Consider the following 27,308-nt stretch of genomic DNA (forward strand, 5'->3'; position numbering starts at 1 on the left):
TCACATTTATCTGGAGATCTGCGTATCCATTTGTGATCAAACATTTTGTCTTTAAGTGTTCCAATTCTACAAACTAGTTTTTGGTTTTTTGCAATTAGTGCAATTAATCATTAATCTTTTTTAAAAATTTCTGTTTTATCAAATTCTGTTTTTAGTTTTATGATTTAATTGTTCATTTTTGTGTGTGTGATGTGCTTTGGGATCATTGTTGTTGCTGTTAATACTGAATACAGGGGTGGCCTTAATATTGGGGGTAGGGGTGGTAAGGAAAATAAATTAGGATCTGAAAATTATGTTTGTGAAGCTGGCTTTTTCTTTGCTTTTTCAAATGCCTGTCTTATATATCTTGCCTAAACGTGTTTGTGAAGCTGGTTTAGTTTCCCATTGTGTCAGGAGTGTTCCAAGCAAGGTGGGTGAAGTTTCAACACCCCAATCGCAGCTGTGTTGAGCAGTGTGCCGTTAATATTTCTTCAACCTTCGTATATTTTAACTGCAAACCTGTTTCTCTCTATAAATTTAGCAATACTTTATTTTCCCCATTTCCCTACAGTGGGAGTCAAGCAAACTGATAAACCGTGGCTGTATTTTAGTCAGTTAATTAATTACAGTTTAGAACAAGTATGTTGTTTCCCCTGTAATGGAGCTGCCATGTGGTGTTTTAAAGTAATGAACTGTTGGAAATTCTTCTTTTGTTTTCTGTGTATCGAATCTCCATGCAGGCCTGATTTTTGCTCATTTGCACAAGTGGGCCTAGGTCTTTCCAGCATACATTTATTCACATGAGTGCCATCTCTGAAGAATGCTAAACAACCTGCTGAAAACTGAAGATTCATTATGACTGAGGCAGAATTCCCATCTTGCAGACCTTTGCCATTTCAATTGGGTTGATCCCAATAATTTGGCCAGGCAGTGTAAATTTAATAAACAGTTCTCTAAACTCGTGGAACTGTTAAGATTTCATTCAGGGATGTTGGAGACTTGTATGAATAGTAATAAAAAAACAATTTTGTTTGACTTTAATAAAACCATTCTTTATTAGACAGCAAGTCAGAAAGCATTTTCAATCACATGAAGTTTCCAATCAAGGGTTTCAACAGTACACCATCACCTTCCACAATTGGTTAATTATACAAAGTTACAAGTCCATAGACTACCCCACGCAAACCACATTTTCTACACAGATGCTAAATTAAAACAGTATTTTATCAAAAAAATGAAAATACAGATTGACTATGCTCAACTTCATACAAATATCATATCATGAGTAATTGATTTTAATTAAGTGGCTTATTTAAAAACAAAAATAAGATAAGCAGGATTCAATCATAGTACCTTAGGGGTGAGAATGGAGATCATTTCCAAGCCTTTATACCTGGTAAAACAATTAGTTTCACTGATTATATCGCCATGTAAAATAACTATCATTGCTTTGTTTAATTATGAGAATACACAATAAAACATTTCAGGGTAAAAAAACAGTTTTGCTTCCCTAACCCGTGGAAGCACCAAGGCCAATGCATTCGGAATCCCCAGCGAAGACTGGCGATTTCACACAGCCAGGACGTGAACCCACAATCCCCTGACTGTATGACTCTACACACCACCTGGTCGTGCCTTTACCAGGGGAGACCCTCGGCGACCGCTGCGCTCCCCTAACTGTACGACTCACCCTGCACACCACCCGGACGTACTGTTACCAGGAGAACCACTCGGGAACCCTACAAAACAGTTTTTGAAGAAAAAAAGAGACACTTCTGTTGAATTCAGTAAGAACCATTGTGATGGTAGTGTTTGTTGTCCGGGTAGCTGGAACTCTGGCTTTTCAGCAACCTGGAGGGGAGCCGCTGGGACACGCCCACCAGTTGGTGAAGGAAACTCAGATGTCCAGTCATCGGCTTCGATTCCTTGGAATAAAACTCGACTGTCACGTGTCTCAGATGGAGTGACTGGATTGCCAATGACTATTTACATGAACACATGATGAATTACCGATCACTACAATATCACATATTAATTTTCCATTTATAATTAGGGGCCGGACCAAATCAAACCTTGATCGCTCTTGCGAAAGAGTGTTTATGCGATAATATCGCTAATTTCCATATCCCATTTTCTTTATCACCAAACCAAAACCATGCCCTGTCCGTGAAATGGGCGGAGAGAGGTTTCGCGGAGTAGGAGGGACCGCCAAAAGCAACATGAAAACAGCTGTTGACCAATCCCCAGACGGTATTTGTGACATTTTGAAGGAGCAGAAACAAGGCGGTAACATGCGAAAAGGCAGGCGAAGACAGCCAGGGCAGAAAACAGATAAAATAAGTCTGTGTTGTATTACTGTTTCATAGTGAATGAATGCTATTACATACAACTACTACTACTAGTAGTAGGAATAATAATAAAAATGAGTTGATGATTATTAATAATAATAATAATAATAATAATAATAATAATAATAATAATAATAATAATAATAATAATAATAATAATAATATGCTTTTATTTTTATTGTGTAAAATGTTGAAAAATACGGACGCGATTTTGAAAGAAAACACACACACACACACACACACACACACTCGGCAATGACCTGGTTTCATGACGTCTGCAGCATCGTGCTGCATTGTTCTGTCACTGTTATGAAATGCTATCCAATGCTATCCAAAAAAAAAAAAAATGATTGCAGATTTTTAATTTCTTTTAAAACGGGCAGATATAGTATTATTAATATCATTTCTTCTGTCGAAAACCCAAAGCAAATTTAAAAACTTTATCTTGATGCTTCTGAGATGCATGCTGACACAGTATAGCCAAAATGTACAGGAACAGTGGGCTTGTTCTTACAAGCCCACTGTTCTTCATAATGTTTCTGTGTAGGCCAACATGAAGTACTTTACGAGAGTAACCAAATGTTTAAAACTAAAAGCTAATATCTTTAAAGTGGTTAAAACATTCTTTATTAGTATTCTAGTTTCTTTACATTTGTTAGCCTTGAGTTTGATCAAAGTTCAATGTAATGGAGCACTGTGCCTTTAAGAAATGAATCATTTGAACAGATGTAGGTGACGTCACAGATGACGTGTGACTCTGTCCATGGACTTCAAAAAAAAGTGTACCGTCTGTAGTTGTAGCTTACTACAAAGATTAGAAATAAAAAAAATATATATATCTAAAAAGCTTAAATTTTTGTTGCAAATATCTGGTTATTTAGTGTTATTTTTTTTTACTATTTGCTTAATATGCGATTTCATAGTCAACTTCGAAGTTGACTATAAAGTCCGGTCCGGCGAAAGTCTTGCGATGTGATTTTTAGCTGGAATTGAGTAGATTTGGTTGGGCGATAGCAAACCACTCCCTCTTCTCAACCCAATTGTAGTCAACAAGCGATCGCTGCTTTTTGAAGGGTGAAAAAAGGGCTTGTTTTGGTTCCGTGAGATTTCACTTGGAATTTTTCTTGTGTTTTATTACCGCAAATGCTTTCGTGTCCTCATTCGCTAAGTGCTAACTTTTTTGGTCCGGCCCTAGGTCTGGTTAAAGAAAGCTTGTGTGCCTTACTTTCAAGAAGTCTTGCACTATGCAAGACAATTCACCTGGATATTGAAATTGTCCCCACACTTCTTTCCTGTCCTTAACAAACCAGCTGATACACTTTGAACCCAAAGACACAGCTGATGAAATGACACAGGAAGTGAAACCGTATAGAATGCTTGAAAGTAAGGAATCAAACCTCCTCTAAGCTTGTAAGGTACCTGATTATCATTTTCTACATCAAAGTGTTTCATTGTAAACTGCACAAGTGAGATATACATAGCGAATGGAGATGGGATGTACTTAAGCACTGTGCTCATTGTAATGCTGATTATCAACTACAAAGTAGCATAGAAGGCATGATGAGGGTTACTCCTTGATACATTGGTAACCCTAAACCTAACCCTAACCCTAACCCTAAACCTATGGTGAATGCATAGTCTAACCATGGGAAAGCATGGGAAAACTGCAAACTAACAGTACAAATTCACCGTGGTATATATATATATATATATATATATATATATATATATATATATATAATGTATATAAATTGTAGAAGGACATTTTTGTAACATGCATTTGATTTTTTTATGGTATTTTACTCAAAGCTATGAGTGAAGAAAAAGATGTCCATCACTCCATGCAGATATTCAGTGCTACACTGATTGTTCAATGACTTTGAAAACACTCAAAGGAAAAGCAGTGATTGGTTACTGGGAAGGTAGAGGTGGAGCATGAAGCTTCTGGGAGTTTGAGCTCTTGTAAATGAAATAAATGATAGACATGTTAATGTTTCATGTCGACTGTGTTCCTTAATAACAGGAGTAGAAGCCTTGAAATATCTACAAGGGAGGTGGCTAATTAATTGTTCACATATGCTCTCAAGAATTACTATTAAACAATACATGTTCACTGCAATGCCTGTGTGACTGAAAAGCGATGGATATTCATATCAGGTTTACTGGAGTTATTATGTTTTAATATTATTCTTACATTCTGGGTCTTTTCTTTATAGATGGTAAAAAAGGGATTTTATTTTTAGGATTTTTTTTACTATATATATATTTTTTTTAATTTCCATAATTGTCTAGTACTTTTTCAGAAGACAGGCCTTGTTGTCAGACTAGTTTCTTTGCATTCATGAATAATAATTTCAGCAACAGGCCAAGACCCAACTGGATTCAAATAGATTTTTTTGGTTTCCAAATTGTTTTTCATTTCTTTTTATTTTTCATTTTCTTCGGGGGGGGGGGGGGGGGTACAGTGAACTATAATCAAATCCAGCTGCGACCGGACCATGTTGAGATGAGTAGAAAAAGAAATCAGAATGTGAAGCCACATATTCTTCAAATCAGGTTTACAGCAGAGCTACAGCTTCTTTGAAATAGACATCATTTCGATCCAAATACTTCTCGCCTTCAATCCATTTCTGTAGCTCGTCGTATTGGCTGGTGCTCATCAGTCCCTCTGGCTGAAGACGTTCAAACCAGGCTTGTAAAATATCCAGGTTGGACTGTTTCAGCTTTTCCATGAGCAGATCATTCCTCTCCTTTTTGGTAGTTGTGGTCTGGATCTGTTTAATTGCATCCAAGGAGATAAGGGGCTCATTTGGAGACAAGGTCAGCATGGAAACAGGCACTGAGCCAATAAAGGTGAATTTGAAAGTTGCCATGACATCATTCTCGCTGATATACTCTGCTGCTTTATCAAGGAAACGCTCTGAATTCGTAGTGGGTAGCTCAATGTCTGCAGGCATGACTACACTGGGAAGGTTTGTATCCTCCTCTGCATCCATTAGTTTTTTGATCCATTCACTTATATTATCACTGGTAAATGTCTCCTGCAGCGCTTCTTTTAGCATTGTTTTGGCCAATTTACTGGCTTGTGTCTTTTTGGAAGCTCTTGAAATGATTTCCACATGAGGCTTCTGCTCTGCTTTGAGAAAGGTGCCTGATGCCTTAATCTTCTCGCAATTCTCCTTATAGTTTGCAACTTGTCCCACCTTGTGCTCCAGAAGATCCCGACTGGCTTTGATTTTCTGCTTGAAGAACTTCATATTTAGTACGAGATAATGCCGTTTCCCAATGCCTTCTTCGGTAAACCAGTGGCCTCCTCTGATCCCCTCGGCCAGCTCCTTGCGTTCAATCACAGGTGCCCAATGATAACGCTTCTCCAAGAGAGCGTCAGCTCCGAAAGCCTGCAGCTCCGCTGCCTTTGTGATGACACGCTCTTCAGAAGCCGTTGTTTCCAGCCCACGGGCCAAGGCATGAAACATCCCTTCAGCCTTTAAAACCACACCATAATGCCCATCTGGGTGCTGCTTGCTCTTTGGTATGCAGGTCAACTCAATGCTTCTTGAGTCTTTTGGGGAACTAGCATTCAACACTTGTGTTCTCTGTAGTTTGCCCTGCTTGTTCTCTGAATAAATTACTACCTTTAAGCCCATGGTTTCAGATAGTACCCTGAGATCAAACACAGATCCTGATCTGTTGGTTTCCTGGAATTTGGTGGTGTAAGGTATGACAAGCAGCTTTTGCTTCTCTGAAGTGGTTATTCTGTTACGGTTGTACTTAATGGTGCTGACAGTTGTAGAGGTGCTATTCCAGAGCTTCTTTTTAATGCCCTCCAGCTTATCTTCAGTAGATGTGCTGATACGATTACTTGCTTGTTTCTGAATTAGGCTTATAAGATGACTTGAACATTTTTGATGGAACACATCAACTGCAGTGTCTGCCAACTTCTCTGCAACAACAGCAGCCAAATCCTGCTTGAAATCCTCCAAAAGCTGTTTGTCGTTTTCCGATAGCTGCACTTCGTGCATTTCTTCCTCTTCAACAGTCTTCTTCAGCTCCTGACAAAATTTCTCATGAAACTGAGTACAAAGAATGGTGACTGAGGCAACCGCATCAATACCCAGCGCTACCATGTGGGCAGTCTGGATTAGTTTCAACACAACTTTGGCTTTTCCTTTAGCCTCTTCAGTAACTTTGCTCATAATGTTGAACAGAGAAGATGAAATCTTTTGCTGCCAATCGAGGCTCAATCCTTGAGGTTCTAGCACGGTCTCGGCCACCTGTTTAAAAATCTCTTTCATTTTCTTATTATTATCCTCATCCAGCAGTAGAACAGGTGCTTGTGTCCCATCCTTTAAGTGTGACAGCACAAAGGTATCCACCAATAGCTTCAAAGGATCCTTCTTCATATTCTATTTGACTTGTCTGGTGATTTCTTCTTGGACTTTTACTTTGATACCTTTAATGATCTCTTCCATTGCCAACTCCTCCGCTTTGCTCAAGAGTTCGGCACCCAGCTGTTTGCCTGCCTCCTTCAGTGTACTCTTCAAGACACCCTTCATGGTTTTCCCCAAAGCCCCTTTGGCTTGTTTGGCAGCAAGTTTAGGCAAGGCTTTGAGTTGCTTTCCAATGGCTTTGACAGCCTTCATGCTGGCTTTGACTCCTTTAGCGATGAGCTTGCCAATTCCAAAACCAACCAGGGAGATTCCAATTGACACAGCTTTTTCAATTGCCCATGTTTCCCAGCTGAATTCCCCTGTTATCATAGCTTCTGCTCCTGATATGCAATCGGATATCCCTTCAGCGATTAGTCCTGTTCCAATGTTGGCGAGGGTGCCACTGGTAAAAACTGTCAGGAGAATTCCTGCCACCACTTGGAGCACTCCCAGCAAGAAGACTAGAAGTCCTTCCCAACAGAAACGCGGTTTCTTCCGCACAGTGAAAATGTTGACCAGCCCCTGTTTATAAAACTCATACAGCTCTTCGTTGATTTCAGACTGGGTTTCTGGCACTAGAGAGAACACAGACGTCTCCTGCACTTCTGCATCCTCATTTGCATTCTTTAGCTCTTCCAGCTTTCCCACAGCTTTGTCTATGTTTTTATCAAAAAAATCCAGCACTTGACACTTGATCATGATGTGATCCTGAAACCTGGTCATGTTGTTGTCCCCTCTTTTTTCAACTGAGTCCTTGCTAGATAGCTTGACAAGCTGCAAGGTGACCAAACACTGCTCCTTGAACTTTGTCAAAGATTCCTTTGCGTTTTTCAAATCACCTATAGCATTTTCCTTGTACCTGTTACCTTGTGCTTTAATGGTGCAAGAGGCATGACTGTAAAAGGCAATGGCAGCCCAAGCAGAGTCCAGATCCATGCTTTTCTTGTAAAGTCTAGTGCTTTCCTCTAAATTGTTGTTAAACAGGGCTTCGTTGCAAACTTTATGTAGTGGTAAACACTAGACGAAGGGGATTCATTCTTTTCCGACTGAAGTTTGGCATTTCGTATGTCGACATCCAGACTTGTGAGTAGTTCCGTCTGCTTTAGTTCTAAGATCTGCTTTGATTTCAGCTGCAGCCAGATCCCCCAGTACTCATTTAAAATGGAAACTATAACTTTTTGGTCCCTCACATTTCTGAGTTCTTGGTACACACTGAGGAGAATTTCACAGTACTTAAAAAACAGCTTTTCCCTTAGAAGCACCTCAGGTATGTCATCCTCCAAGACATGTTGAACTTTGGTTTCTGCCAGATGGTCCCGAAGTTCCTTCACTGCATCAAGGGAGGGAGCTTTCCTCAAAGTCTCTTGAAGGTGGCTGCGGCACACGATGAGCTGTGCAGAACCAGGCTGGCCTTTGCGTGCAGTTCGTCCAAACGCTTGCCGTTCAACTCTTGCATTCTGAGAAAGGAAGGTGAGGACCACAAATAACCCACCACTCCTATTCACCTCGTCTGTGGTCTTAATGTCTGTTCCTCGGCCTGCTAGGTTAGTTGCGACAATCACCTCACCTGGATTTAGGTCGTTGTTGGTGATGCTTGTGTTGTCATTATCGCTGCGGGTATACAGTTTGGGTTCACAGTTTAACTGCTTTTTCAGTTCAGTACAGACTTCCTTTGCTCGATTAATACTTTCACAGATGACCAATGCTGCACGACCTTTCCCATAAGAGGTAGGGCTGATTTGATTTTTAACAGCCAAGCAGATTTTCCTCCTCCACTCATCTGGACTGCCCTCAATCTCGCCTTTGACCTCAAACAGCTTCTTCGTATTAAAGGAAGGGATTCTACACACTGAAAGGTTTGGATAGAGTGTCTTTAAAAACTTGATGTCTGCTTCGGTCCCTAAAGTCCCTGTCGTCCCATAGATCTTTCCCTGGTACTTGTTGAAATAGGCGACATTGGATATGAAGTTAGTTATTGTGGACATGGTGCTGAGTTTAGTGTGGTGCTTCATTTCCAGAAACTGCTGTAAGCCATCGCCCCATTTCTTATTCTGCTCAACGATACCGGTGGACTTGAAATCTACAGGAAGGATTTGGTCCTGTTTAACAATGTATTCCCTGCCTGGCTGCAGCTTGATGGCTAAAAAGGCATTCTGAACCCAGACTTCCAACTTTGTTTCCACGAGATTGTGGAGAAAACCAGGGATGCTATGCTTACTATTATCATCAACACAGGGGGTGAACTGCAGGTGATCTCTTACATAGTTACCAATGGGTTCCCATAAGTGCTGATCTGAATCACAGAGGGCACAGCACAGACCATCTTCCAAAACCAGAAAGGGGATACCGGGGTCCTCTTCTGAGTTTCCTTGGGTCTGCAATCTGAGTATCCCATTCTCATCTTGGATATATGCAGAGAAATGATAGGGGAGGTATTCCTCAACCTTTTCGAAGAAAGTCAGCATTTGTTCCTGGGTTATTATTTTTAATTGCTTCCCTAAATTATCTTTTTCTTTTTCTTCGATAGTTTCAATGCTCTGAGTAAAACCTGAAGGAACAAGGCCAAGTTCTTCAGCGATCATTAAGACATCAATTGAGTCCTCGATTTTCAATTCCTTTGTGTCGAGGGAATCATATACCCCCATGTAGAATGGTAGTGGTGGGCCCCTGATGAACACCTTGCTTTCAGTCGCCACATAACCATGCTGGCTCACAGCACTCCAGATCATTGCAAGGACTGTGTTTAGGTGCTGCATGCTGACCATGTCACTTGACAGGTAGGTAAACTGCACCCCTTGGTCTAACAAAAGAGAGTCCACCTTATCGACTATGATGCATTGGAACTGACGATCAGGCCTTATTTTCTTCAGCTCAAAACTCTGGCGAAGATGGTCCGCAGCAAAGGCCTCCACAGTGCCGTAGACAATGTCAGACTTGTAGCATTCAAATCGATCTTCATCTGTTGTTTGGGTGGTGTTCACATCCACTGTAATGTTGAAGTAACTGTAGAATTCCTTCCAATCTTCTGCATCTCGCTTACACAATTCAGAAGAACTAGAAACTATGTCTACTTTTTCTCCCATAAGCACTCGCATGGCTGCAAACATGGCTATGATGCAGGATTTCCCCTCCCCAGTCCCGACTTCCAGAAGTTTGGCAGAGCTCGACAGTGCTAGGAAACACCAACTTACCATCTGAGTAACTCTGGGCCACCATTTTTTAAGTTTATGAACTGCCTTGCACAGAGTCAGTAAAATCTTCTGAAGATCTTCAACTCCCCTGCTGCAATCCTTTAACGAGGCTTGTGAAAATGTGTTGTCTTCATTTGTTTGACATTGGCTGCTGAGATTCTGCACTTCTTTGACTATGCAGCGCACTTTTTCAATAGTTTCAATGTCAGCATCTTTTGACTGTCTTATTTCATTCAGAATGACATCAAGACTTTTTTCATCATCCCCTTTCAGAGCATTTTAAAATTCCAGGTAGAAACTTTTAGTGCCAATAAGACTGCTTATAGTCCTGCCTTTAAGGTCTTGCCACGTAGGAGGAACACGATAGGTTTCCACCAAATGTAACACATTCACAATGGTATCCTTATCATACTTTTCCATCAGTGCACAAAAAAGATCCAGTGCTTGTAATGGCCTCCATAGATTGGAGTGCACAAGTCCAAAAAGCTTTGCAATGAGGTCTGATTGACAGCCTTCATTAATGGGTTGCATGGCAGTCGTCAGTAGAATCTCAAAGCATTTATTTTCGACATTCAGTGGTCCAGCAGCAAATCTCGGGTCATGTACTTCTTGGAAGGAAATGAGAAGAATATCTAGAAACTTGAGGACATAGGTTTCTGCCTCTGAAAGCTGTTCACTTTTGAGCCTTTTCATGGTTATTGTTTCATTCTTTACATAATCACCACTGCTTTCCCCTTGATGGCTGAGGAGTGTTAGAAACAGTGCTTGTGTAAACTGAAGACACTCATTCAGTTTCCTCCCTGAACTGTTGATGGTTTCCATCAGGAACTGAACCTGATCAGCAACACTCTCCAATGTGGTAATGTCTGAAATATCCATCAAGGATAGTGCCAGCTCAGTGATCACAACCTGGGCATGAGTTAAGGTACTTCTTCCTGGGGGCTGAGAAATCCATTCTTTAAACAGGAGAGTGTTGAGGACTTCAGTGATTTTCTCCACCTGATCCAGGGTTAGCTGACTGAGATCCATATTGGAAACAGGGATGCCACACTCTGAAGCAAGAATATTGAGCAACTCTTGATCGTTGGATTCTTGGGCTATTTTTTCTTTTTCATTTACAGCTTCAAATTCATCAAACTGGCTGACTAGTGTTTCCCTTTTTGTCTTGTTTTCTGCCAGGGCGTTGACCTTACATCTTTCCATGACAGCTTTTGCTTTTGCTTTTTGGTGTTTGCCAGCCTTTCCTTCAACTCCTCTGCTTCTCTCCTTTTCCTCTCCTCCTCTTCCATCCTTTGCCTCTCCTCCTGCATTTTTCTCTCCTCTGCTTCTCAGTTCCTGCTCTCTTCTGCTTCTCTCCTTTTCCTCTCCTCTTCCATCTTTTGTCTCTCCTCTGCTTCTTTCCTCCTCCTCTCTTCCTCCTCACATCTCTCTCTATCTCTCCTTGGTTTGAAGAAACAATCACAGCACTCGTAGGCATTATCCCTGCCCACTTCTCTGAAATATTGTCCACCATTGAATACGTAGACAAAGCGACCTTCCACTGTTTCTTTTTTAAAATTATCGAAAGATGTGCAAGGTGGAAGTGATTGTCCACACTTGTGGCAGCTGCAGCCATGGACCTCTGAGGGTTGGTTCCCCATGATCGAATGTTAGCTACTAGATGAGATTGATTTCTCCAAAGCTGTAACACAAAAGCAAGATGCATTAGAAAATGTGATAATGTACCATGAACTTCTGTGTGTATGTGTGTGTGTATATATATATATATATATATATATATATATATATATATATATATATTACATACATACATACATACACTGCTGTGCAAAAGTCTTACTTAACACGTGAAGAAGGGAGCTGAAATGATGGTTATACTTGTGGGTGTCTCTGATCATCTTACTGTACCATATATTTATATAATATTATATCCTCTACAATCATGATTTTTATGTACATATTTTGAAATGTTAAAACAATTTGTGACCACTATGGAGTTTGAGAAGTTGCCTTACCAAAACTTTAAAAACATACATGCATTATAAAATACAGTAGAACTTCAGAGTTACAAACACCTTGGTGATGGAAATTGTTCGCCAGTCTGAAATGGCTGTAACTGAAAATGAGTTTATAAATGTGTACACCTGCTATCTACAGCCTTCATCTGGGGAATAATGCAGGGAACAGCACAGTAATGCAATATTCAGAGTGTTATGGTTTGAAACCCGTACTATACATGGGGAAAATACAAAATGTAACTTACTGTTCAAATTGGAACTGCAGCAAAAAACTATATTTAATAGAATATAAAATAATACAGCAAGTACATCAGGGAAGAGAGAGAAAAAAAATCAGTTGCAGAGATTATTTTAATGTAGCCTAATTTTGTAAATGTATGTTCTGTAGTAAATGAATTATAGTTTCATGTACCTGGTTATGGAGGGTATGTTATGCCAAAATGAAAAATAAATGAATAAATAAATGAATACATAAATAAATATAGAAATACCTACAGTGCCTATAGAAAGTCTACATCCCCTTTCAAAATGTTCACCTCTTGTTGCCTTATAGCCTGGAATTAAAATGCATTAAATAGTTATTTTTTCATTTATCTACACATCCTACCCCACAACTTCCAAGTGAAAAAAATATTATAGAAATTTGTAGAAAATTAAAAAAAAAACTGAAATAGCTTGGTTGGATAAGTGTCCACCCCCCTTGTAATAGCAATCCTAAATTAGCTCAGGTGTAACCAATCTCCTTCAAAATCACACAACAAGTTAAGTGGCCTCCACCTGTGTTAAATTGTAGTGATTCACATGATTTCAGGATAAATTCAGCAGTTCCTGTAGGTTACCTCTGCTGGGTAGTGCATTTCAAAGCAAAGACTCAACCATGAGCACCAAGGAGCTTTCAAAAAAACTCCGGGACAAAGTTGTTGAAAGGCACAGATCAGGGGATGGGTATAAAAAAATATCAAAGGCCTTGAATATCCCTTGGAGCACAGTCAAGACGATTATTAATAAGTGGAAGGTTTATGGCACCACCAAGACCCTGCCTAGATCAGGCCGTCCCTCCAAACTGGATGACCGAGCAAAAAGGAGACTGATCAGAGAGGCTGCCAAGAGGCCAATGGCAACTTTACAAGAGCTACAGGCTTTTATGGCCAAGACTGGTCAAAGTGTGCATGTGACAACAATATCCCAAGCACTCCACAAATCTGACCTGTATGGTAGGGTGGCAGAAGGAAGCCATTACTCAAGAAAGCCCACCTTGAATTCCTTTTGGAGATTCTGTAGCCATGTGGCAAAAGGTTTTGTGGTCTGACAAAACTAAAATGGAACTTTTTGGCCAAAATGCAAAGCGTTATGTTTGGCGCAAACCCAACACAGCGCATCACCCAAAGAACACCATCCCTACTGTGAAGCATGGTGGTGGCAGCATCATGTTATGGGGATGTTTCTCATCAGCAGGGACTGGGGCACTTGTCAGGATAGAAGGGAAAATGAATGGAGCAAAGTACAGAGAAGTCCTTGAGGAAAACCTGCTGCCCTCTGCAAGAAAGCTGAAACTGGGGCAGAAGTTCACCTTTCAGCATGACAACGACCCAAAGCACACAGCCAAAGCTACACTGGAGTGGCTAAGGAACAAAAAGGTAAATGTCCTTGAGTGGCCCAGTCAGAGCCCCGACCTAAATTCAATCGAAAATGTAAAGAAACTTGACAGAGCTTGACAGTTTTGTAAAGAAGAATGGTCAAATATTGCCAAATCTAGGTGTGCAAAGTTGGTAGAGACCTATCCCAACAGACTCACATTGCTGCCAAAGGTGCTTCTACCAAGTATTAACTCAGGGGGGTGGAGACTTATCTAATTATGATCTTTCAGTTTTGTATTTTTAATATATAATTTTATTCTTAATAAAAACTTTTTTCCCCTTAACAATGTGGAAGTATGGTGTGTAGATAAGTGGAAAAAATCCTTCTTTAAATGCATGAAACTCTGAGGCACTGACACAACAAAATGTGAAAAAAGTTCAAGGGGGTGTAGACTTTCTATAGGCACTGTAAATACAGATATAACATGTGTATTTAGTTATATATTTTTAATTTGGGCATAAAATATCCTCCATAACTGGTTGCACGTTATGAAAATTAATAGCACATGAGTGGATAATAGGATATCATAAAAACAACTGTAACAAACTGGTTTTATCCTTCTGCCCCCTGATTCACACAGGATCACAATAAAGGAGGCTATCGCTTTAAGGAAAAATAGAGCCTCCTCAACTTTTTAAAGGAAACATTATATATATATATATATATATATATATATATATATATATATATATATATACACACACACACACAGTACCAGTCAAAAGTTTGAGTACACCTGCTTGAAACCAGATTTTTCATGATTATCTATGCTTTTAACTGTATAAACTTGTCTATAAACACTTAATATTTCATTATATGATACGTGTACTTATATAAGCTGATAATCATAAGTGAATTGCATTCAGAAAATTTATTTTTAAATGAAAATGTAAATCTTGTCAATTTCAATGAAATGGTCCCCCAAAGCAAGGGGATTTCAGTCTGAAGCCCAAGTCAGTTAAAAGTCTGAAATGTGTATAACACGGTGTTAGAGCACTGGCCTAAGTATAAAAGTGTATTTGTTAGATGTTCTCCGAGTTAACTAGCATGTTACCTAATTAACCTTTTGTCACCAATTATTGTTAAGAGGTGAGGGTCCATGATTACTATAAATATAGGTAGCATAGGCACAAGTTTGTCATTCCTTAATGTAAGGGAGCAGAAAATGGCAAAATACGCTCAGTTAAGCAAAGAAAAAAGTTTGTAATTACTTTAAGAAATGAAGGTCAATCTTTAAGACAAATCGCAAAACTCATGAGGACAGAACAAGTTCAGGCAGGCCAAGGGTGACCTCAGAATCAGAGAACAAGTTCATTCGAGTCACAAGTCTGCAAAACCGGCGATTAACTGCCCCTGAAATACAAGCTCAGCTAAATGCTACTAGAAGTACAGATGTTTCAACATCAACTGTTCAGAGGACATTGCGTGAAGCTGGCCTAACTAGAAGAATTGCTGCAAAGAAACCATTGTTAAGAGTGCAGAATAAGAGGAAGAGACTTGCCTGGGCCAAAAAACACAGAAACTGGACGTTTGAGGAGTGGAAGTCGGTCTTATGGACCGATGAGTCAAAATTTGAAATATTTGGGTCCAACCGCCGAGTATTTGTAAGACGCAGAGAGGGTGAGCGCATGAGTTCTGCATGTGTGGTTCCCACTGTCAAGCATGGAGGAGGCAGTGTCGTGTTGTGTGGGAAAATTAAACACGTTCAGTCCAAATGTTTATTAAATCGGAGGACATGTGGATGTCAATAAATGCATTATTACAAATATTAACCATCCATCCATCATCAATAACCACTTCATCCAATACAGGGTCACGGTGAGCTGAAGTTTAACCCGGGATGGGACACCAGTCCATCACTGGCCAACTCTCACAAGCATGCACACAGAGGGCAATTTAGAGTGACCAATCAACCTGACCAGTATGTTTTTGGATGAGGGGAGGAAACCGGTGTGCCTGGTGAAAACCAACACGAACACGGGGAGAACATGCAAACTCCCCTGAAACGGGAATCAAACCTGGGACCCTGGAGCTGTGAGGCAGCAGCGCTAACCACCACACCACCATGCCACAAAATATAACCTAACATACATGATAAATCATAAGAGCAAAGATTGTAATCAAGTTCTTCGTTTAGACCCCCAGTGGTTACAGAACTCCTTATTATGATTATTATTATTATTATTATTATTATTATTATTATTATTATTTATTTCTTAGCAGACACCCTTATCCAGGGTGACTTACAATTGTTACAAGATATCACAAAATTTTTTACAAACAATTACCCATTTATACAGTTGGGTTTTTACTGGAGCAATCTAGGTAAAGTACCTTGCTCAAGGGTACAGCAGCAGTGTCCCCCACCTGGGATTGAACCCACGACCCTCCGGTCAAGAGTCCAGAACCCTAACCACTACCCTATGTGTATGTTGTGTATGTAATCAAAAAATCTTCCAATTTTAATAGGAACAGATCAAATCCACTCCCTTTCTACTCATTCATTTTTATACCAACAAACATCACAGACGTGTTCAATGATTATAATCTTTAATACGAGGCTGTAGTTGGATTTTTATTTGCATCACAGCTTGTTATTTAGGGTTTGGGGTTAAGGTTAGGGTTGGTTTGTCTTAAATTCCACTTTTAGCCACCAACTGTACCTATAGGCAACCACTTTCACTTCAATGCAATTGCACCTTGCTAAAATAGTCCCATTTAATCACCACCTCTATGTGACTACATGATAAATTGCTGTATTTTGTGTGTGTGTGTTTCACATATGGACATAAATTGCTATAGATAATTTTTTAGCTGATGCTTTTATTCAAAGTGACTTGTATTTGTGCTCATTTATAGAGCTGGCTATTTTACTGGAGCAATCTGTGAAGTACCTGCTTGCTCAAGGGTACAGCATGAGTGCCCCATCCGGGTTTGAACCCTCAACCCTCCGGTAAAGAGTCCAGAGCCCTAAACACTAATCCACATGCTGGTATATCTATGTGAACATGTCCAGGCGTGAATATACCCTATATCTAATTCACTTTGTGCATGCTGCAAAATAACAGTTATAGAAATATATATATAAACTGATTTATATTAAAAAAAACTGATTGCACAATGGTTTACGCAGGATTGTATTTTTATTTTACATCTACATTTAAATTATAATTTCAGTTTGTATTTCATTTAGGATATGTAAATACATGGCACAGGGATATTTAGCTATGACATACAAACTCCATTGGCATATGTGCCACACAAATCCATGTTGGGCCAGGTTACATGCACTTGTAGAAGGGATGATCCTTGTGGGATACTCACAGACAAAAAGCAGGTCAACATGATATGACCAAAGGGAATTAAACAAAGGGATAATCATTCAACTTTGATAAATCAATTGGCATATGAGCTTAAAAGACAGAACAGAAACTGGGATGCAAATAATATGAGTGACGACCTGAACTTCAGCTTCCTATATTTTATTGCGTATACCTAGGCTAACCTATACAGACATGTAAGCATGTCAATTTTACATTGTAAATAAGATGAGAATGACACACATCATTCTTACTTTAATACGATTAAGTAAATGCAGATTGTGTGAAGCTATACCCCTAGAAAAATGTACCACGGTTCTATAGTGTAGCTATACTATTATTATTAAGGTGGTACTGCATTATTGTAACACAGGGAATTGTACATTGATGGTGTAGGATACATATTTTATACAATACAATTGTACTTTCTTATAGGGTTCCGTTCTAACAGTATTGTTACAATAGAAACAAACGGATCATTGAAAAGTTTCCAAAGAAGCGGAGAGCAGTATATTAATCATAGAGTGTCAAGCAATATTTTAAAAATACGCTGACATCAAGACCATTCCCAACAATGCTTGCAGATTGTCTTTTTTTTTACATACATTACATACCGCAAATAGTTATCGATTACTGCTTTTGTATATATTATATGGAAACGTAAGCGCATTAATTAATACTGTATTTATAAATGTAATGATGATTAAATGGTTTATTTAGAACGCAATGCCGATGTATTCATTATTTGAAAAACATAAATAAAATGGGCATATTACATGTTACGACATTGACAATACAGAGAAAAGTAGATTCCGTAAACAAAACAAAAAAGACGACTTAACATGGGTGGCATCAACGCATCAATGTGTGGACTTGGAAATTGCTTCACTGTAGAGGTGGAGTTAGAGGCGGAGTTATACAGGTACCAGGCTCTGGGTGTGAGGCGTGTGTCGTCCGTCTTGCAAGTATTATTATTATTATTTCTTAGCCGACGCCCTTATCCAGGGCGACTTACAATTGTTAGAAGAGATCACATTATTTTTTATATACAATTACCCATTTATACAGTTAGGTTTTTACTGGAGCAATCTAGGTAAAGTACCTTGCTCAAGGGTACAGCAGCAGTGTACTCCACCTGGGATTGAACCCACAACCTTCCGGTCAAGAGTCCAGAGCCCTGACCACTACTCCACACTACTGCCCTACACTGTATACACTGTTGGCTCCGGACGCATAACTCCCTGTCGCGGTCAACTATCACACGTATAGAGCCATCATCGACGGGAACTATCGCTTAAATAATAATAAAAATATCTATGAGAAATAATTCATCAAATTAAAGTAGTAATAATAATAATAATAATAATAATAATAATTATTATTATTATTATTATTATTATTATTATTATTATTATTATTTAAAAATGTCTACTTTCTGGTGTTTGGAAATCCCTTCGTAGGGTCGCCTTGTCGGATTGTTTACACGAGCGTCTGCTTATATTCAGTATTGAATAGTCAGTTGAAAGTAAGCATTATATGTACATTCGTTACTTTACAGTAATTTGGTGTGTGTGGGGGAATCTGTTTCAATCTCCGCAGAGGGTCTGCTCACTGTATGATTGTATTCCTTTCAAGAACTGTTGCTCAGACACCCAGTTGTTGCTAATGCGGTAATAATAATTACAAAAAAAAAACTTTTCCGGAAAGAGCTGTAGTAATTCGTGCTGTGTGGATAGTTCATAATATTGTGCTGTCATATGGTTTATTTATTTATTTGTTTGTTTATTGTCATCACAGTTAAGTAAAATAGTAGAGAATACGAGCTAATTGATATTTTTCCAAAATGAGCTCGCCCTAAAAAGAGTGGATGCTCCCACAGCGTTCAATATTTATTAGCAGACACCCTTATCCAGGGCGATTTACAATTGTTACAAGACATCACATTATTTTTTACATACAAATACTTCTTTTTTTTTTGTGACATACGATTACCCATTTATACAGTTGTTTTTTTTTTACTGGAGCAATCTAGGTAAAGTACCTTGCTCAAGGGTACAGCAGCAGTGTCCCCCACCTGGGATTGAACCCACGACCCTCCGGTCCAGAGTCCAGAGCCCTAACCACTACTCCACACTGCTGCCGCCGGCCTGCATTCATCCATCACACTCTGCATGGGGATCACTACATATAACTGCCTTGATTCTGCACCAATCTTCAAACTTGTATCACACACTCCAAGCCGACTATAATCCAATCGTCGATTTTATACAAGTCTGTTCATCTTTTACACACAGTGCACATGTTATAGGTTTTTACCATTTAAAGTATTGTATAGTACTGTATTTGATTGCCTCTTGCTTCATTCCTAGTGCTGCATAACTATATGGTAAATGATAATGTAAGTATCTATTCCTTAGACATGTCATATACCTATCTACCTGTGTGTGTGTGTGTGTGTGTGTGTATATATATATATATATATATATATATATATATATATATATATATATATATATATATATATATATATATAGGTAGATAGATATACACACACACGCATATATATTTTTGACAAAATGTACTCTATACCTGACATGAACAATAAAAAGCCGCTTTCCTGTTCCATGAGTTGAATGACAAAAGTGTACTGTAATGATATATAATACGACGTCTCACAAATTGACCTCTGTTATAATCTGTCAATATTTCAGATAAGATAAACCAACTCACCAACTGAAACTGCGCGTTGCCGGTCCTGGAACCACTGTGAATAAACCAATCATGCCAAGTGTATTTATAATTGCCACCCACCGCCCTCTTCTAAAAGATAACCTGTCCATTTCAGTGGAAATTCTTCAGAAACCATTGTGAAACATTTCTTAACCCTTTCGTTTAAAAAACATATTTTTGTTCAGTAGTTATGAACAATAAAAAGGTTGTTAGCCTACATATTTACAATTTAAAAACAGAATCATAAAAAAGTAGGGCTGTTAATTAATAGCAGCTAACTTCTGCGATTAACTCGTTAATTACTTTGGATATATATATATATATATATATATTTTTAACTCGCAATCTCTGTTTTGACCCTCTATGATGCCACAATTTACTCCCTGCGACACCATATAATATTGTAAGGCATTTTAGGTAATAGGAAGAATAACTTTAAGCGAAGAAGAAGAAGAAGAAGAAGGATTTATTAATTATTTATTTGACAGGAACAATGTACAGTTTTTTTTATTTACATTTTGACATGTCATAAGATGTATTAGCTATGACCTAATTTTCCTTGGCAGGTGTATGTTTAAGCAATAAGGCAAGAGGCAAGACTTTAAATAACTTTAAATAAAAAAAAAAACTTGCTTAGATGTGTTTCAGGTAATTTTTCTGACTTTAAATACTATCAAAGAAAAAAAACTTGCTTAGTTTTCTATCTGTGAGGTGCCTGCCTCCCTGCATATTCTAGGTCCTGTTGCTAAGTAATTCACTCCCATTTGCTCTAGCGTATACCAAACAACGTAATAGTTTAAGGTGCTTTGTTAATTAATTCATTCATTCATTTTAAGTATTTTTTTTCCAGAAAGCCACTCATTTAAGCATTTAACAGCCCAATTTGTTTGTTTGTGGTATTCATTTCAATTTGAGGTTTTTTTCTAGCAATTATTCCCTCCAAACAAATACATAGTTATAATAACGAAAATAAAGCAGCTAAGATTCACAGTACCAAAATAATTACCCTCCCACCCGATTTTAATAATCGCATTACAACCATTTGCTTCTCTACTAATACACTACAGTTAAGAACAATGCCAATCCAATAAAATAGTATATTTACAATTAGTCATCACAGATTTTGTTTGTTTGTTTGTTTTAACCATACTTTTAGTTAAATCTTTAAATTCATGAGTGAATTTGGGCACTATTTTCTTAGAACGTCAGCGGAAAGGTAGCAGACGAGTCAGTTCAATTTCAAATTCAAGGTAAATCTAGGGTTTAGGTTTTTTTTTAAAAAAAAAGAAAACAATAATTATGAATTATGTTCTACAAGAGATAGTGCCCTCTCGATGATGGCTGTACTGAGTGATAGTTGACCTTGACTTTCCTTAGTACCCTCGCCTTCAAGGAGATAAGTTGTGAATTGTTTTACATCTTCTGTTTTACATGTGAAGCCTATATATATATATTGGTAGTATACTACCAATGTTTTGCTAATTCCGTGTACTACTGAACTTTGGCAATGCATCTTTCTTTTTTTCTAGGACCGCCTGGACTACATGTGTGTTTTGTTTAGCCATTGTTTTAAACCTTTCAATCTGATATGCACCTCTTAGATTATGCTTTGTTTGTTCACAACATATGTAAGAAATCAGGTTTTCTTTCTTCTAGTGAATTTTGCTCCACCTCAGTTAACACTGACTTCCCTGTTCCTTGCGTGCTTGACAGACTTGTTTTGTTTTATCTTCGATTAAGCATTTTTCCATGGTAGTCACTTAAAAAATAGTTTTTGGTACAGTGCCATCTATAAACAACGTAGTAATTATCTGCATTTATATATTGTACTCAAACCACATATCAGGTGACATGCAGTGCAAAGATGTTTTGGAAACCCTTGATTTTCAGCTAGAGAACAACTTTCCAGACATACCAAGGCCTTTTTTCGGCACCAGTTACTATAAGATTTTTGGACACACTTTGACTTTTGAGGACCGTTTACATTCAGTTTCTAAGATTTCTTTTTTGGCACCTGAGGAATAGAGCTAGTGTAAGGTTGAAAATAAACATGTCATATTGTATTTTGTCTATAGATATGCATTTGGAAGGAGTCGAATGTTACACTGGTTTTAGGGTGTGTGGCAAAGTGGCTGCTGAGTAGAAACAGGTGTGGGGTTGATACAGTGCAGAAATAATCACACAGAGAAAACTGTATTTCGGTTTGGAAAAGGGGTTTGTTTTATTTTTAAACTCCTGGTCTGGCGACCAAACAGTAATCCCCCGGCAATACACACTAATGTATAGAGCATGGCAAGAAACAATAATAACTGGTTTTGCAAACCAAATAATAGTACACGTTATCCGCCCCACAATACAATCCATGGTCACCAGTCCGGGTGCATTCAGTAGTGTTAGTGGTGAGTGATAACAATTGAAACAGTGACTGTAGTGCAGTGTTGCTCCAGGTAGTGCTGGCCCAAGGCGACAGCTCCAGAGACGTGTTAGCCATCCAGTAAATTTACAAAACAAAAGACAATTACTAACAGCGACAAAAACAAACAAAACACTCACAAACACTTTTCACAATAATTCAATGGGGATCTCTCCCGGTCCTTCCAGTTCCGTATCTGGCTCTGAAACCAAGCGAAGGAAAAGATTTACGATTCTCCGTCCCCTTTACGCTGTCACGCGTGTCCCCTTGGTAAACGACTGCAGCTGTCTCTACTCTCTGCAGCTGCTACATCGTTTCCGGATCAATACGTTCCTGCAACAGAGTCTCACCACCTTCCAGAATGACTGACTTCCTGGCCCTGGGAAAGAACTGTCAGGCCAGACCGTCCAAGGAGGCTGTGTGGTCCAGTGGTTAAAGAAAAGGGCTTGTAACCCGAAGGGTCCTGGTTCAAATCCCGGCTCAGCCACTGACTTATTGTGTGACCCTGAGCAAGTCACTTAACCTCCTTGTGCTCCGTCTTTCAGGTGAGACGTAATTTTAAGTGACTCTCGGGCTGATGCATAGTTCACACACCCGAGTCTCTGTAAGTTGCCTTGGATAAAGGCGTCTGCTAAATAAACAAAAAAAAAAGCCTTTCCCTTTCACTGCTTAGTGCCCTCACAGGTCAGGAGGGATAATTACAACCAAAACTCATTTCTGTCACATATCCCACCGCTCAGAGTGGAGCCGAAGGAACACTCGGCTGAATCTATCTCTCCCATTACTCCCCCCTCCCGGGAAAAATAATCTGCATTTTGGTGGTCTTTCCCTGCACGATGTACCATGTGGTACATGAAGGGCTGCAATGCCAGATACCACTGAGTTATTGGGGCATTGCTGTCCTTCATCGTGCTTAACCACTTGAGTGGGGAGTGGTCTGTGACAAGATCAAATGAGTGTCCCAGCAGGTAGTATCGTAAAGAGTGGGTAGCCCATTTAAAGGCCAAACACTCCTTTTCGACTACAAGCGATTGCTTAACATGCTGTCATAGTCAGAAATCAGAGAAAGTAATTCCACGTAATTACCTCTATTTGATGAATTGGTGCTTTCATTGTGCCCTATGAAAGCCAGTTCTTGCTTGCCAGTGAAAGCAACAGAATCAATCAAGCAAGTGTTTAGAACCTCATAATTTTTCTTACTTGCTCATTATGATGTGTTGTATCCCTGTGCTTCTGCTCATCCAGTTGAACATCAATCCGGGTTTGTCCAAAAGTTTTTAGTGTAGTGTTACTACAGTGGCTCGCAAGTGACTTTGGGAACGCTCGTGTTTTTGTGCTGACTTCGATAGACATCCTAGATTGCTGTAGCCTGTGCTCTTCCAGATCATCTTTTCTGTACTAACAAAAGACAGTTCTAGCATTATTTCTTTTTAATTGACAGCTAGCAGTAAGCCACGGATAGATTTAATCATTTTAATGTTGAAAGTGGAGAGTATATCCCTTTCTGGTCCCCATATCATAAGAAAGACATTTAGGCATTGGAGAGAGTACAGAGGAGAGCAACACAATTAATTCCAGGACTGAAGGTCATGTCATATGAAGATGGACTGAAAGAGCTCAATCTGTAGAGCCTAGAAAGAAGGAGAGCCAGAGGCGACTTAATAGATGTATTTAAAATTGTCAAGCGGTTTAACAAAGTAACTGCTGAGAATTAATTTTCACAGAGAACAGAACCAGGGGCCACAGGTGGAAGCTGAAGAAGGGCACATTCAGATCCGAGGGGAGAAGGAGCTTTTTCATAGAAAGGGTGGTGAAACATTGGAACAGGCTGCCGGACAGAGTTGTTGAAACAGAGACTATAGGATCCTTCATGAATAAACTGGATGCAGTAAGGATTCAAGGAAATGCATGCACATGGTTTAGGGAGTGGTTAACAAGTAAAAAACAGAAAGTACTGATTAGAGGAGAAACCTCAAAATGGAGCGAGGTAACCAGTGGTGTACCACAGGGATCAGTATTAGGTCCTCTGCTATTCCTAATCTACATTAATGATTTAGATTCTGGTATAGTAAGCAAACTCGTTAAATTTGCAGATGACACAAAAATAGGAGGAGTGGCAAACACTGTTGCAGCAGCAAAGGCCATTCAAAATTATCTAGAGAGCATTCAGAACTGGGCAGGCACATGGCAAATGAAATTTAATAGAGAAAAGCGCAAGATACTGCACGCAGACAATAAAAATGTGCATTATAAATATCATATGGGAGATACTGAAATTGAAGAAGGAATCTATGAAAAAGACCTAGGAGTTTATGTTGACTCAGAAATGTCTTCATCTAGACAATGTGGGGAAGCTATAAAAAAGGCCAACAAGATGCTGGGATATATTGTGAGAAGTGTTGAATTTAAATCAAGGGAAGTAATGTTAAAACTTTACAATGCATTAGTAAGACCTCACCTAGAATATTGTATTCCGTTCTGGTCACCTCGTTACAAAAAGGATATTGCTGCTCTAGAAAGAATGCAAAGAAGAGCAACCAGAATTATCCCGGGTTTAAAAGGCATGTTGTATGCAGACAGGCTAAAAGAATTGAATCTATTCAGTCTTGAACAAAGAGGACTATGCGGTGATCTGATTCAAGCATTCAAAATCCTAAAAGGTATAGACAATGTCGACCCAGGGGACTTTTTCGACCTGAAAAAAGAAACAAGGACCAGAGGTCACAAACGGAGATTAAATAAAGGGGCATTCAGAACAGAAAATAGGAGGCACTTTTTTACACAGAGAATTGTGAGGGTCTGGAACCAACTCCCCAGTAATGTTGTTGAAGCTGACACCATGGGATCCTTCAAGAAGCTGCTTGATGAGATTCTGGGATCAATAAGCTACTAACAACCAAACGAGCAAGATGGGCCGAATGGGGCCTCCTCTCGTTTGTAAACTTTCTTATGTTCTTATGTTCTTATATATGCACCCCGGTCATAGTTAAAAAATATATATATGATTAAGAGTTGTTAGTTTTGTGAGCCATTATAATGAAGCTAGCAAGAACTGCAATATTTAGTTAGATTTTTCAGTGTTAATATTTTATTTTGTACCTTTGAATAGCCTCCGTAGCTAAGGAGAGCAAGGAGAACGCTGGGAGGAAGGGAGGCGTATGAATTCGTGCGGGGGGTGTAAGTTAGTACAGTGCACAACGATCCCGAGTACTTCACTTTTGTTTTTATTTACTGTAATGATTGTAACACAGTTTAAAATATACTATTTGCTGACAAATTAATTTGTTTTTGTAACATTGCTGAAGTCGCTGATTAATAAAACCTGACCAGGAGGAGAGCGAAGCAAGATAATAGCGCCTTGCCTGATTCATTCGTCCACGTTGACCCCCGAGAAAAAAAAGTAACCCACGGGTTTTACAGTTTATTTGTTTGGCATACATTTAAAACACGGATTACCAGACTATGGGGAATAGTCTGCGATTAACTCGCAGACTTTTAAGTAGTGCACTACTTTTTAAATTAATATATGTAAGGAACATAATATTACTTTGCTTCTGAAGAAACGGATAATGAGTAACTTTTTTTCAGTAACGCGCCCACCTCTGCCTTTAACAGCTGCCCTGGTAATTCTGTTATTATAATCTGAACTGACTTTTATAAATGTGCATTAATCATCAGTCTACTCTATATTATAAATAACGAATGCCAATTATTTTAGAGTAATCTTTTTCTAATCCCCTCACATTGCCATTTGAAATGGTTGATATAGATAGATATATATATATATATATATATATATATATATATATATATGTGTGAGTATACTACCAATGTTTTGCTAATTCCTTGTACTACTGAGCACAACTTTGGCAATGCATCTTTCTTTTTTTCTAGGACCGCATGGACTACATGTGTGTTTTGTTTAGCCACATTGTTTTAAACCTTTCAATCTGATATGCACCTCTTAGATTATGCTTTGTTTGTTCACAACATATGTAAGAAATCAGGTTTTCTTTCTTCTAGTGAATTTTGCTCCATCTCAGTTAACACTGACTTCCCTGTTCCTTGCGTGCTTGACAGACTTGTTTTGTTTTATCTTCGATTAAGCAATAGCCGGCTATTATCGCCGTTTTAACTCCGAGTAGTGGTTAGGGCTCTGGACTCTTGACCGGAGGGTCGTGGGTTCAATCCCAGGTGGGGGACACTGCTGCTGTACCCTTGAGCAAGGTACTTTACCTAGATTGCTCCAGTAAAAACCCCAACTGTATAAATGGGTAATTGTATGTAAAAAAATGATGTGATATCTTTAACAATTGTAAGTCGCCCTGGATAAGGACGCCTGCTAAGAAATAAATAAATAATAATAATAATAATAATAATAATAATAATATCGACACCACTAGAAGGGAATGGACCGAGACTGAAAGATTGATCTAAATTAAAAGAGTACTACATTAAAACAGATTAATTTGCGGTCAGTTAATGCTGTCATAAGTGTAAATGGATACTTGAATGCGTTTAAATTAAGCAAAAACGTGCAAAAATACTATTACAGCACAATGAACCGTAATGGAGAAAGAATATTGACAGAGGACCAAGCGAGGAATTAGGATATGGGACGATTAATTATGAATTACGCGTTTTTCCAGATGACATTATTATAAAGTAATAATACAAAAACATGTATTTACTTTTACAGAATCAAGTCATTCTTACCTTTACTCTCACGCGAACGACTTCCCTCACCTCCTCAGCCGCCATTTCGCTGAGGAGTCGTCGTGAAGCCGCTTATCTCTGTAATAGTGATCCGGGTTTGTATTATTTATTTTGATTTATTTATTTTGATTTCATTCTTTGTTGTTGTTGTCTTTCTCCGGCCTGCCTCGCCATCATTTCTCCAGGATCTGACGTAAACCAGCATTGCATCATCCAGTAAACGGCCGACTGATCCAGAGAGACGATACGGTGCGGTTCTGCAGTTATTAAAAGGGCAACGCGTGGGACCCTTAAAGCGGCAACGCTGCTTTAAAACACATCGCCGTGTGGATCACGTTACCCTCGTATGCCTTGCTATCATTAGAACATAAGAACATGAGAAAGTTTACAAACGAGAGGAGGCACCATTCGGCCCATCTTGCTCGTTTGGTTGTTAGTAGCTTATTGATCCCAGAATCTCATCAAGCAGCTTCTTGAAGGATCCCAGGGTGTCAGCTTCAACAACATTATCATTCTGAGTGGTTC

The 27,308-nt window shown here is 38.9% G+C and overlaps 1 protein-coding gene across 7 annotated transcripts; it reads right to left on the reverse strand.

The window, feature by feature from the left end:
* Positions 1-7,722: 7,722 nt before the first annotated feature.
* On the reverse strand, positions 7,723-27,049 carry LOC131724715 (protein translocase subunit SecA-like). Of its 7 annotated transcripts, none has more exons than XR_009320290.1 (3): positions 26,784-27,041; positions 24,526-24,762; positions 21,266-23,460 (listed from the first exon to the last, which is right to left on the reverse strand). XR_009320290.1 is itself a non-coding variant. In XM_059017348.1 (2 exons), exon 2 carries the CDS (start codon positions 9,949-9,951, stop codon positions 7,723-7,725), a length of 2,229 nt encoding a protein of 742 aa, XP_058873331.1. In that variant the 5' UTR covers positions 9,952-11,629; positions 26,784-27,049. The 7 variants fall into 7 exon arrangements, 1 of the variants encoding a protein (XP_058873331.1); XR_009320289.1 differs by having other exon boundaries at positions 21,266-23,465; XR_009320287.1 differs by having other exon boundaries at positions 21,266-23,698.
* Positions 27,050-27,308: the final 259 nt, after the last annotated feature.

The sequence above is a fragment of the Acipenser ruthenus genome, chromosome 56 (genome assembly GCF_902713425.1).
Source record: "Acipenser ruthenus chromosome 56, fAciRut3.2 maternal haplotype, whole genome shotgun sequence".
In the NCBI taxonomy this organism is placed as follows: Eukaryota; Metazoa; Chordata; class Actinopteri; order Acipenseriformes; family Acipenseridae; genus Acipenser; species Acipenser ruthenus.

Excerpts from the sequence above, each read along its gene's own strand:
- LOC131724715 (XM_059017348.1), bottom strand. The coding sequence starts at position 9,951 with ATGGTAAGTTGGTGTTTCCTAGCACTGTCGAGCTCTGCCAAACTTCTG.